Below are 12,398 nucleotides of genomic sequence, written 5' to 3' on the forward strand. Positions count from 1 at the left end.
TTGTTTAAATACTATCCTGCCCTGTCTGCCTTCTCTACTTACCATCTTTTGAGAATGTACCAAAGAACATTTGCTTCAGACGGATCCTATGGGACCTGAGAAAAGCTGTTGTGTTTAGATCATTGAAATCATGTGGAAACCCTCATAGAGATAACCATGAAGCAATGTCAGGATCTGAACCAAGTTCAATGCACCTGCTCATTATGTTGCTTAGTCATTTTGGGAAAATGCAGTGATAGCAGTACCAGGCATTCTGTTCTTTTATGAACACTAGAAACATAATTCCAAAAAACAATGTCAGTGCATCATAGGAGAGAACTTCTTCTATCAATGAGTTTTCTCAAGGCTCCCTTCATATCCCTGTTCCTCAGGCTGTAGATGAAGGGGTTCAGCATCTGAGGGACCACAGAGTACATCACCGAAGCCACTGCAGTCTTCCTAGGGGAGTCAGTCACTTCAGAGCTAATGTACACCCCAAAACCTGTCCCATAGAACAGGGAGACAACAGACAGGTGAGACCCACAGGTGGAAAAGGCTTTATACTTTCCTTGTGATGATGGCATTCTCAAGACAGAGGACACAATGTGAACATAAGATAAAATGATTCCACAGAGAAAAACACCACCAAATACACCTAATACCAAATATACCAGCAGGTTATTGATGAGGGTATCAGAACAGGCCAGTTTGATGACCTGAGCAAGTTCACAGAAGAAGTGGGGGATCTCCAGGGCGGTGCAGAAGGACAGTCGCAGCACCATCAGAGTGTGGAGGAGGGCATCCACGGTGCTGATGAGCAGGGAGATCAGAAACAGCAGGACACACAGGCAGGGGTTCATGATAACTGTGTACCTCAGGGGATGACAAATGGCCACATAGCGATCATAGGCCATCACTGTTAGGAGGCAGTTCTCTAAACCACCAAAAATCAAGACAAAGCAGACTTGGGAGAGGCAGTCCGTGTATGTGGTGCTCTGAACCTCTGTTAGGATGTTCACCAGCATCTTTGGAATGGTGCTTGTGCTGAAACAGACGTCATTAAAGGACAAGTTGGAGAGGAAGAAGTACATGGGGGTGTGGAGGCGGGGGTCAGAGATGACAGCCAGGATGATGAGCAGGTTCCCCAGGATGGTGACCAGGTACATGGACAGGAACAGGCTGAAGATGAGGGGCTGCAGGGCTGGGTCATCTGTCAGTCCCAGGAGAAGGAATTCTGAAACAGCTGTGTGGTTTCTGGGTTCCATGGTGTTGAAGAATCTCTAATAAATGTTGGGTGAAGAAAAATTGTTTAGACTGCAGCAGTAAGGCTGTTAGAAAACCACAGCAGCAGACTTCTTAGGAATTTCAAACACGGGGGATTGTTTTTCTCTCTCCCTTTTTTCTTTTTCCCTTTATTGCTGCTCAGGATGAAATTCTAGTGACATCCTTGCCCTCAAGTTCAAAGCATTTGCTAAGGGACTCTGTTACCTGGTTCTCATCAAGAGGAATGATTTCAGCATCTCACCTGGATATTGAAGATGGAACGTCTGTCCTCAGGAAATGCAGACAGGCTAAACAAGTCCTCAGGCTCCTGTTCAAGAGGAGTCCTCTCTGGGAAGAGGCCCAGGTGTTGTACCCTGACTGATGCAGGGCTCCTGAGTGAGCTGGTCACAGGTTGATTCCTATATTGTCTGTTTCCCTGGGGGCCCAATATCCACAGCTCCTCCTGAGACCAGTTGCTTTAGTGTCATTCAGATCCCAACAGTGCATAGCTTTAAGGATGAAGAGCACAGAAGAGAGTAATTCAGGGCAGCTCAGTCCCTGACCTTGGAGGCCACATGTGCAGCATTCAATTCTCCACCTCCTTTATGCTCATCTCCATTTTAGGGTAATGGCACAACACACATCTCAATAAATTCCATTATTCCTTTTAAATTACAAAAAAAAAAGAAATCTACATAGTTACTAATATCAGGAACACTGATTTCCACCATAGATATGAAAATATGCCTTATATATGGGCATAAAGAATGCAGTTATAAATATTAACTAAGATAAGGTGAAAATACTCTCACAAGTGTCTTTTCTTATGTCACATTGCTGTTTACTGAGTTGTAATATTTGTTCTTTATGTTTGCATAGAGGGCCTTAATCAGTTTATTTTTTTAATCAGTATCGACTACAAAAAAATATAGGCAAGGACCATGACTCATGGGTTAGAATTTCATAGGTACTTTTTTCAATATTGTTAAAATAGTTTCAGTAATATTCTTTTTTTTTAAGTATTATTATTTTATTTCTTTTTTTATTGGTTGTTCAAAACATTATAAAGCTCTTGACATATCATATTTCATACATTAGATTCAAGTTGGTTATGAACTCCCAATTTTACCCCAAATACAGATTGCAGAATCACATCGGTTACACATCCACATTTTTACATAATGCCCTATTAGTAACTGTTGTATTCTGCTACCTTTCCTATCCTCTACCATCCCCCCTCCCTCCCCTCCCATCTTCTCTCTCTACCCCATCCACTGTAATTCATATCTCTCCTTGTTTATTTTCCCATTCCCCTCACAACCTCTTATATGTAATTTTGTATAACAATGAGGGTCTCCCTCCATTACCATGCAATTTCCCTTTTCTCTCCCTTTCCATCCCACCTCATGTATCTGTTTAATGTTAATCTTTTCTTCCTGCTCTTCCTCCCTGCTCTGTTCTTAGTTGCTCTCATTATATCAAAGAAGACATTTGGTATTTGTTTTTTAGGGATTGGCTAGCTTCACTAAGCATAATCTGCTCTAGTGCCATCCATTTCCCTGCAAATTCTATGATTTTGTCATTTTTTAGTGCTGCGTAATACTCCATGGTGTATAAATGCCACATTTTTTTTATCCATTCATCTATTGAAGGGCATCTGGGTTGGTTCCACAGTCTAGCAATTGTGAATTGTGCTGCTATGAACATCGATGTAGCAGTATCCCTGTAGTACGCTCTTTTAAGGTCTTCAGGGAAAAGTCCAAGAAGGGCAATAGCTGGGTCAAATGGTGGTTCCATTCCCAGCTTTCCCAGGAATCTCCATACTGCTTTCCAGATTGGCCGCACCAGTTTGCAGTCCCACCAGCAATGTACAAGAGTACCCTTTTCCCCACATCCTCTCCAGCACTTGTTGTTGTTTGACTTCATAATGGCTGCCAATCTTACTGGAGTGAGATGGTATCTTAGGGTGGTTTTGATTTGCATTTCTCTGACTGCTAGAGATGGTGAGCATTTTTTCATGTACTTGTTGATTGATTGTATGTCCTCCTCTGAGAAGTGTCTGTTCAGGTCTTTGGCCCATTTGTTGATTGGGTTATTTGTTTTCTTATTGTTTAATTTTTTGAGTTCTTTGTATACTCTGGATATTAGGGCTCTATCTGAAGTGTGAGGAGTAAAAATTTGTTCCCATGATGTAGGCTCCCTATTTACCTCTTTTATTGTTTCTCTTGCTGAGAGAAAACTTTTCAGTTTAAGTAAGTCCCATTTGTTGATTTTTGTTATCAACTTTTGTGCTATGGGTGTCCTATTAAGGAATTTGGAGCCCGACCCTACAATATGTAGATCGGAGCCAACTTTTTCTTCTATCAGACGCAGAGTCTCTGATTTGATATCTAGCTCCTTGATCCACTTTGAGTTAACTTTTGTGCATGGCGAGAGGAGGGGATTCAGTTTCATTTTGTTGCATATGGATTTCCAGTTTTCCCAGCACCATTTGTTGAAGATGCTATCCTCCCTCCATTGCATGCTTTTAGCTCCTTTATCAAATATAAGATAGTTGTAGCTTTGTGGATTAGTCTCTGTGTCCTCTATTCTGTACCATTGGTCCACCCTCCTGTTTTGGTACCAGTACCATGCTGTTTTTGTTACTATTGCTCTGTAATATAGTTTTAAGTCTGGTATCGCTATACCGCCTGATTCGCACTTCCTGCTTAGAATTGCTTTTGCTATTCTGGGTCTTTTATTTTTCCATATGAATTTCATGATTGCTTTATCCATTTCTACAAGAAATGCCGTTGGGATTTTGATTGGCATTGCATTAAACCTATAGAGAACTTTTGGTAATATCGCCATTTTGATGATGTTAGTTCTGCCTATCCATGAACAGGGTATATTTTTCCATCTTCTAAGATCTTCTTCTACTTCTCTTTTTAGGGTTTTGTAGTTTTCATTATATAAATCTTTCACCTCTTTTGTTAGGTTGATTCCCAAGTATTTTATTTTTTTTGAGGATATTGTGAATGGAGTGTTTTTCCTCATTTCCGTTTCAGAAGTTTTGTCGCTGATATACAGAAATGCCTTTGATTTATGCGTGTTGATTTTATATCCTGCCACTTTGCTGAATTCATTTATTAGTTCTAGTAGTTTTTTTGTAGACCCTTTTGGGTCTTCTAGGTATAGAATCATGTCATCTGCAAATAGTGATAATTTAAGTTCTTCCTTTCCTATTTTTATGCCTTTAATTTCTTTCGTCTGTCTAATTGCTCTGGCCAGTGTTTCGAGAACTATATTGAATAGAAGTGGTGATAGAGGGCATCCCTGTCTTGTTCCAGATTTTAGGGGGAATGCCTTCAATTTTTCTCCATTGAGAATGATGCTAGCCTGAGGCTTAGCATAGATAGCTTTTACAATGTCGAGGTAAGTTCCTGTTATCCCTAGTTTTTCTAATGTTTTGAACATAAAGGGATGCTGTACTTTGTCGAATGCTTTTTCTGCGTCTATTGAGATGATCATATGGTTCTTATTTTTAAGTCTATTGATGTGGTGAATAACATTTATTGATTTCCGTATATTGAACCATCCTTGCATCCCAGGGATGAATCCTACTTGATCATGGTGCACAATTTTTTTGATGTGCCTTTGTATCCGATTCGCCAGAATTTTATTGAGGATTTTTGCATCTAGGTTCATCAGAGATATTGGTCTGTAGTTTTCTTTCTTTGAGGTGTCTTTGTCTGGTTTCGGAATCAGGGTGATGTTGGCCTCATAGAATGAATTTGGCAGAGCTCCTTCTTTTTCTATTTCCTGAAATAACTTGAAAAGTATTGGTATTAATTCTTCCTTAAAGGTTTTGTAAAACTCCGCTGTATACCCATCCGGTCCTGGGCTTTTCTTGGTTGGAAGTCTTTTGATTGCTTCTTCTATTTCATCTATTGTTATTGGTCTGTTTAAGTTGTGAGTATCCTCCTGACTCAGTCTGGGCAAATCATATGACTTAAGGAATTTATCGATGTCTTCACTATCTTCTATTTTATTGGAATATAGGTTTTCAAAATAATTTCTAATTGTCTTCTGTATTTCTGTAGTGTCTGTTGTGATATTGCCTTTTTCATCCCGTATGTTAGTGATTTGAGTTCTCTCTCTTCTTCTCTTCGTTAGCATGGCTAAGGGTCTGTCGATCTTATTTATTTTTTCAAAGAACCAACTTTTAGTTTTGTTAATTTTTTCAATAGTTTCTTTTGTTTCAATTTCGTTGATTTCCGCTCTGATTTTAATTATTTCTTGCCTTCTGCTACATTTGCTGTTGTTTTGCTCTTCCTTTTCTAGGGCTTTGAGATGAAGTGTGAGCTCATTTATTTGTTGGTTTTTCCTTTTTTTGAGGAATGACCTCCAAGCGATGAATTTCCCTCTTAAAACTGCTTTCATTGTGTCCCATAGATTCCGATATGTTGTGTCTGTATTTTCATTTATCTCTAAGAATTTTTTGATTTCCTCCTTTATGTCTTCTGTAACCCATTGATCATTCAGTAACATATTGTTCATTTTCCATGTGATGTAGGATTTTTCCTTCCTTCTTTTATCATTGATTTCCAGTTTCATTCCATTATGATCAGATAAAATGCATGGTATTATCTCCACCCCTGTATATTTACTGAGGGTTGCCCTATGGCATAATATATGGTCTATTTTTGAGGAGGATCCATGTGCTGCTGAGAAAAAAGTATATCCACTTGATGATGGTTGATATATTCTATATATGTCAGTTAAGTCTAGGTTGTTGATTGTGATATTGAGTTCTATAGTTTCTTTATTCAGCTTTTGTTTGGAGGATCTGTCCAATTGTGAGAGAGGTGTGTTGAAGTCACCCATAATTATTGTGTTGTGGTCTATTTGATTCTTGAACTTGAGGAGAATTTGTTTTATGAACGTCGCAGCACCATTATTTGGTGCATAAATATTGATAATTGTTATGTCTTGTTGGTGAATGGTTCCTTTTAACAGTATATAATGTCCTTCCTTATCCCTTTTGATTAATTTAGTCTTGAAGTCAATTTTATTCGATATGAGGATGGCCACCCCTGCTTGCTTACGAGGACCGTGTGCATGGTATATTTTTTCCCAACCTTTCACCTTCAGCCTGTGTATGTCTTTTCCAATCAGATGTGTCTCCTGGAGGCAGCATATTGTTGGATTTGTTTTTTTAATCCATGTTACCAGCCTATGTCGCTTTATTGGAGAGTTTAAGCCATTAACGTTTAGAGTTACTATTGATATATGGTTTGTACTTCCAGCCATGTTTGATTATTTATCTTCTTTTTTTTTTTTTTTTTTTAATTTAGTTTGTTTCTCCATGGTTAGCTTTCCCCCCGCCCTCTGTCTTTATAGAGGCACTTCCCACTGATGGTTTTGGTTATTGTTTTTCATTTCTTCCTCGTGTAGTGTTTTGCTCAAGATGCTTTGCAATGCTGGTTTTCTGGCTGCAAATTCTTTTAGCTTTTGTTTATCATGAAAGATTTTTATTTCGTTATCGTACCTGAAGCTTAATTTTGCTGGATACAGAATTCTTGGTTGGCATCCATTGTCTTTCAGTGTTTGAAATACGTTGTTCCAGGATCTTCTCGCTTTCAGCGTCTGTGATGAAAAATCCGTTGTTAACCTTATTGGTTTACCCCTGAATGTAATCTGCCTCCTTTCTCTTGTAGCTTTTAGTATTTTCTCTTTGTTCTGTATATTGGATATCTTCATAACAATGTGTCTTGGCGTTGGTCTACTGTGATTTTGTGTGCTCGGTGTCCTGTATGCATCTACAATTTGTATATCCGTTTCCTTTTTTATTTCTGGAAAGTTTTCTGTAATTATTTCTTTCAGCAGGTTACTCATTCCCTTGGTTTGAATCTCTGTACCTTCTTCTATCCCGATGACTCGTAGGTTTGGTTTCTTTATGTTATCCCATATCTCTTGGATGTTTTTCTCGTGGTTTTTAACCAGCCTTTCTGAGTTGGCTAGGCTCTTTTCAAGATGATATATTTTGTCTTCATTATCTGATGTTCTGGCTTCTACTTGCTCCACTCTGTTAGTGATACTCTCAATTGAGTTTTTAATTTGGTTTATCGTTTCCTTCATTTCTAGAATTATTGTTTGGTTTTTTTTTATAATCTCAATCTCCTGATAAAGATGCTTAACTTCTTCTTTTATCTGTCTATGTAATTCATTTTCAAAGTGTTCTTTCACTGTTTGGATTTGCTGTCTCGTATCTTCTTTAAGGTTCCATTCCATCTGTCTAAGGTATTCCTTGAGTTCTTTATATGACCATTTTTCTGCTGACTCTAGGTCCTCCTGAATATTTAGGCTGTCCTTCATTGTTTGTACTCCTTTTCTTCCTTGCTTTTTTATGCTGCTCATGTTACTTCTTGTTGTGTTTGACTGCTGAGTTACTGTTTACTCTTATAGATTTATTTGATGCTTGAGAGGAAAGATATTAGAAGGGAAGGGAAGAAGTCACTAAAGAGAATGAGAGTAGGCAGGTAGAATTCAAGGAAGGGGGAATAAGAAAATTGAAAAGAAATGAAAAGACAAAAGAAACAAGAATAACAAAGATTAGATAATAAAGAAAGAAAGAAAAGGAAAAAAAAAATTTTAACAAAAATAATAGTGATAATAAAAAATGAAAATTTAAATTTAAAAAAATAATAATAATAATAAAATAAAAAAAATTAAAAAAAATAGAAACATTGAAAAAAAGTTAAAGAACAACAACAAATAAAAATTGAAAATGAAAGAAAAAGAAGAAAAAAAAAGAAAAAGAAAAAAAAAAAAAATGATAATAATAATAATAATAAATGCAGTCCTAGAGTTCTATTAACTTCTCTTCCAGTAGGTGGAGCTGTGCCCACTGGGCCAAGCTTCTCCTCTCAATAGGTGGGAACCATTCACTGTGCAGCAGCTCTTTCTCCTAGACTGGGCGGGTCTCCAATCCTGAGTGTCTAGGGCCTTGTCTTGTGTTTCCACAAGCCAGGCCGTGCTCACCTGTGGCGCTCACCACAATACTGGCTACACGCCAGGTCTGCTGCTCCTGGGAGCCCTGTTTTCATGAACACCTGGGCTCACTCTCCCTGTTTGCCTCCCTCAGACCCTAAGTTTGTAGAGCTTGGGGCTGAGATCCCCCAGCGAATTTGCTTGCCCTCCTGTAGCCACGCCCCCGGTAGCTGGTGCAAGAGACCTCAGTTGTCAGCACTGGTGGGAGCGGTAGCCGGGAGTTCCGCGCCGCGAGTCCCGCGCCACTCCTGATTCCCTCGGTCTGGTTATTGCGTTCACAGGAGAGCTGGGAGTGGCCCTTAAGTTTTCCCTGCTGTGTGGAGAGAGATGACTAGGGGATTACACACCTGTCACGCTGGTTTCAATGCAGTTATCTCCTCCGCCCGTGACGCCATTTCTCTGCCATGGTTATATCCCATGCAAATGGTGACCGTTTGTTCCCTTTGCCGGGTGACCAATGCAACGGGTGGGTCCTGACTGTCTCTCCCAATCCCCGTTTCAGTCCTGTGGCCACTGCCTATGAAGGCTCGGTTGGCTTTTACCTCTGTAAGTTCCTAAGGGCCGGCCAATTATTTCAGTGGGATCCTTAGTGCTGAGTCACACGAAGCAGGCGAACCGGAGCTTAATTGCCTCCGATTCGGGCTCTGTGTGTGTGTTCTGAGGGGCCCAGCCTGTACACCCCAGATCCACGTCAGCTCAGCATTGCCTAGTGATCCTGAGCAAACAGCATTTAGACAGTTTACGGCTCCCTATGCCCGCGCAGTTGAAGATGTCAGAGACTTGATCTCTCTGCGCCTGCCACCATGTTACATCTCATCAATGATATTCATGTTGCCCTTACAGCTTCCTGGTATAAGCAAGTTCTTGGGATTATACAAACTGCTGCTTCTGTTTCCAGTCCAGATTTCTAGAAATGAAACCCTGCCGCCGTCGCCTCCCACGCTCACGAGCGCCACGCTTGTCTGCGACCATAGCAGAGCCGCCCTGGCCTCCGCAGCTCTTCAGCCCGGTGCCTGGCCCCAGGGGCCCAAGCGGCTGCCGCCGCGGCTCTCCATCCCCCTCCTCCGGAGCACGGGTCCCCTGGCAGGGGGGTGCAGAACGACCCCAGAGCAGGCTCTGCCCGAAGGTGCAGCGGCGAACAGGCCACCGAGACGCTCGAGGCTGCAGTCCAGCCTTCGGAGGACAGGGCTCGGCACGCAGCCTCAGTAATATTCTTTACAAATGGAGACTTTGAGTAGAAATTATGTGTCCACATTTTTTTGGAATACATAGAAGTTGTATCAAGTTTCCAGAATATAAGATTAATATGTATCAGCAATTAACAAGTGAATTTTGACATTAAAACACAATTTTATTCAGATCAGTACAACAATAAATAAAATAAGTAGGAATAAATCTATAAATATATACAAAATCTATATAAGGAAAATACAAACCTCTGTTAAACAAATTAATAAATAAATGAAGAGCATCATGGATGAGAAAAGTCAATATTTTCAAGATGTGAGTTCTTCCCAATATGATCTATAGAGTCAATACAATCCCAAAGAAAATTCCAGTATATTATTTTATGCATATTGAGAAACTTATTCTAATGTCTATGTAGAGAGCTAAAAGACTCAGAATAGACAGCATAATATTGCAGAAAATAACAAATTGTAAAGGAATTACTCTGACTTCAATGTTATATTAATAATATAAAATTAATGTTATATAGTAATATATTTACTATGATGTTATATTACAATATATGATGTTATATTAATTTATAGTATATGATGTTATATTAATAAAGACATTGTGGTATGATGAAACAATAGACAAATCAATGGAACAGTAGACAAATCAAAAGTACCTGCATAAATATAGTCAAATGATTTTTGGGAAAAGAGTAAGACAGTGAAATGCAGAAGAAAGTGTTTTCAACAAATGAGCTGGAACACCTGGGCATCCACTTACAAAAAGTGAAAGACAAAAAAAAAATAAAATAAAACAAAACCTAGACACAGACTTGTACCCTTCACAAAAATGAACCAAATTAACATAAAATTTGAAACTGCAAAACTCCTAGAATAGAAGAAAATGTAGATGACCTTGGATTTGGTGATGACTTTGTAGATAACGACAACTAAAGGAATAAGCCATTTAAAATAGAATTAACAAAGTGTACTTTTAAAATTAAAAATTTCAGCTCTGTAAATACCATGTCACAGAATGAAAATAAGCCTCAGTATAGGAGAAAATATCTGATAAAATACTTTTTAAATATTTTTTTATGTTTTATTTATTTTATATTTTTTTATAATTTTATTTTTTTAAATTTAATTAGTTCTACATGACAGCAGAATGCATTTTGGTTCATCGAACACAAATGGAGCACAGCTTTTCATTTCTCTGGTAGTATACGATGGTATACTGGTAGTATAGAGTTGCACCCCATGTGCAGTCATACATGTACCTAGGGTAATGATTTCCATCTCATTCCACCATCTTTCCTACCCCCATGTGCCCTTCCCTCCCTCTTTGTGGGGCAGGTTGCTCAGAAAACACACCAAGTTTTATCCAAATTGAAGAGTCTTTATTTAGCCGGTGGGCCGGTGACTGCTCTCCAAAGGACTCATAACTATCTCTGCAAGGAACAGCCTCAAGCTTCAACATTTTAGGATATTTAAAGGCAAAAACCATTAAAACCACAACTGGGTTGATGTAGTTGCAAGAAAGCAGGGTTTCAGCAGCTGGACTGGGCAGTTAGCGAGACAATGCAGTGTGTACATTGGTATTTCCCACAGGACTTTCTAGAAAGCAGAATGGAAATGGGTCAAAATGACCCTAGAGGAGTACAAGTTAGAGAATGGTTGCTAACATCTGGACAATCAATCTCTGACAAGGTACATTGCCAAGAAAAATGGAAACCAAAGAGAACAATTTCACATTGTTTAAGAATTGCTATCTCTTGTTGCCAAGTATGCTATGCTAGGTAACTATTAATGGGTAGAGAGGTAGGACTTTCCCACGGGAGGAGCATTTCTTACATCATATGGAGTCTCAGGGTAAAATGGAGTCTGCTTGGTTATTGCCCATAGAGCCTGATCCATAACACCTCCCTTTGCCCAATCGAAGTTCCTCCATTCCTCCCATGCCTCACCCCCATGATTCTTCATTTTTAATTGAGGTGATAATTCAATTACAAAGTCACCAAAAGGTAGTGCCATTCAGATACACCCACATGCTCAGAGCATTTAGTCAGATTTCACCCATCATTTAGGAGGTAGAGAAGGTGCTCAATCAGTGTAGGTGTTCATTTAAAAAATGTTGTAATTAAGGGCTGAGCCAGTGAGACCCACCCTCTCTCAATTCCCGTATGCTTTTTATGGTATTTTAATTAATTAATCAGCATCTTCTGTTTTTCAACACATTTTACCCCATGTTAACTCATTCTGTAGGAATCTGTGATTTTCAAGATAGATTATTTGAAATTCATGATGTGATGTGTTTCTCCAACATCTTAAACAAATGCACTTTTAAAGATTTCCCTTTGCCTCCCCTCCTCCCTGCTCCCACTCTATTTCCTCCATTTCACTGCTCTTCTGTTTTTCATAGTTTTTAAACTAATGCATTATCGATATACATAAAGGTGAATTTAATGGTGGTGTATTCGTAAGTGTTCACAGAAGAGTTTGCTCAGTTTCATTCCACTGTTCTTCCCTTATTGCATTCCTCCTCCCTCTCCTCAATCCCCTTCCTCTTATCCACTGATCTCTCTTCTGTAAACTCAATCACATTCCCCCCCCCCCCCCCCCGGCAAAGATGGTGCTGGGGATTGAACCAATGGCCTGGTGCATGGTAGGCATGCACTCTACCAACTGAGCTATATCCCCAACCCCAAACTCATTTACTATTTTTTTTAATACCAGGGATTGAACTTAGGGGCACTTGACCACTGAGCCACATCCCCAGCTGTATTTTGTATTTATTTAGACACAGGGTCTCACTGAGTTGCTAAGAGCCCTGACACTGCTGAGACTGCTATCTTCCTCTCCTAGCCTTTTGAGCCACTGGGACTACAGGCTCCTGCCTCTCATTCACTCTTAAAAAGAGAAATAATAGGTAACATATAGAAAGTC

At 39.4% G+C, this 12,398-nt stretch overlaps 1 protein-coding gene across 1 annotated transcript; it reads right to left on the reverse strand.

Annotated features, from left to right (window-relative positions):
- Positions 1–305: 305 nt before the first annotated feature.
- LOC107157580 (olfactory receptor 7G2-like) lies at positions 306–1,244 on the reverse strand. The gene has a single exon (XM_015503928.1). It carries the CDS (start codon positions 1,242–1,244, stop codon positions 306–308), a length of 939 nt encoding a protein of 312 aa, XP_015359414.1.
- Positions 1,245–12,398: the final 11,154 nt, after the last annotated feature.

This window comes from Marmota marmota, unplaced genomic scaffold, assembly GCF_001458135.2.
Source record: "Marmota marmota marmota unplaced genomic scaffold, marMar, whole genome shotgun sequence".
Lineage (NCBI taxonomy): Eukaryota > Metazoa > Chordata > Mammalia > Rodentia > Sciuridae > Marmota > Marmota marmota.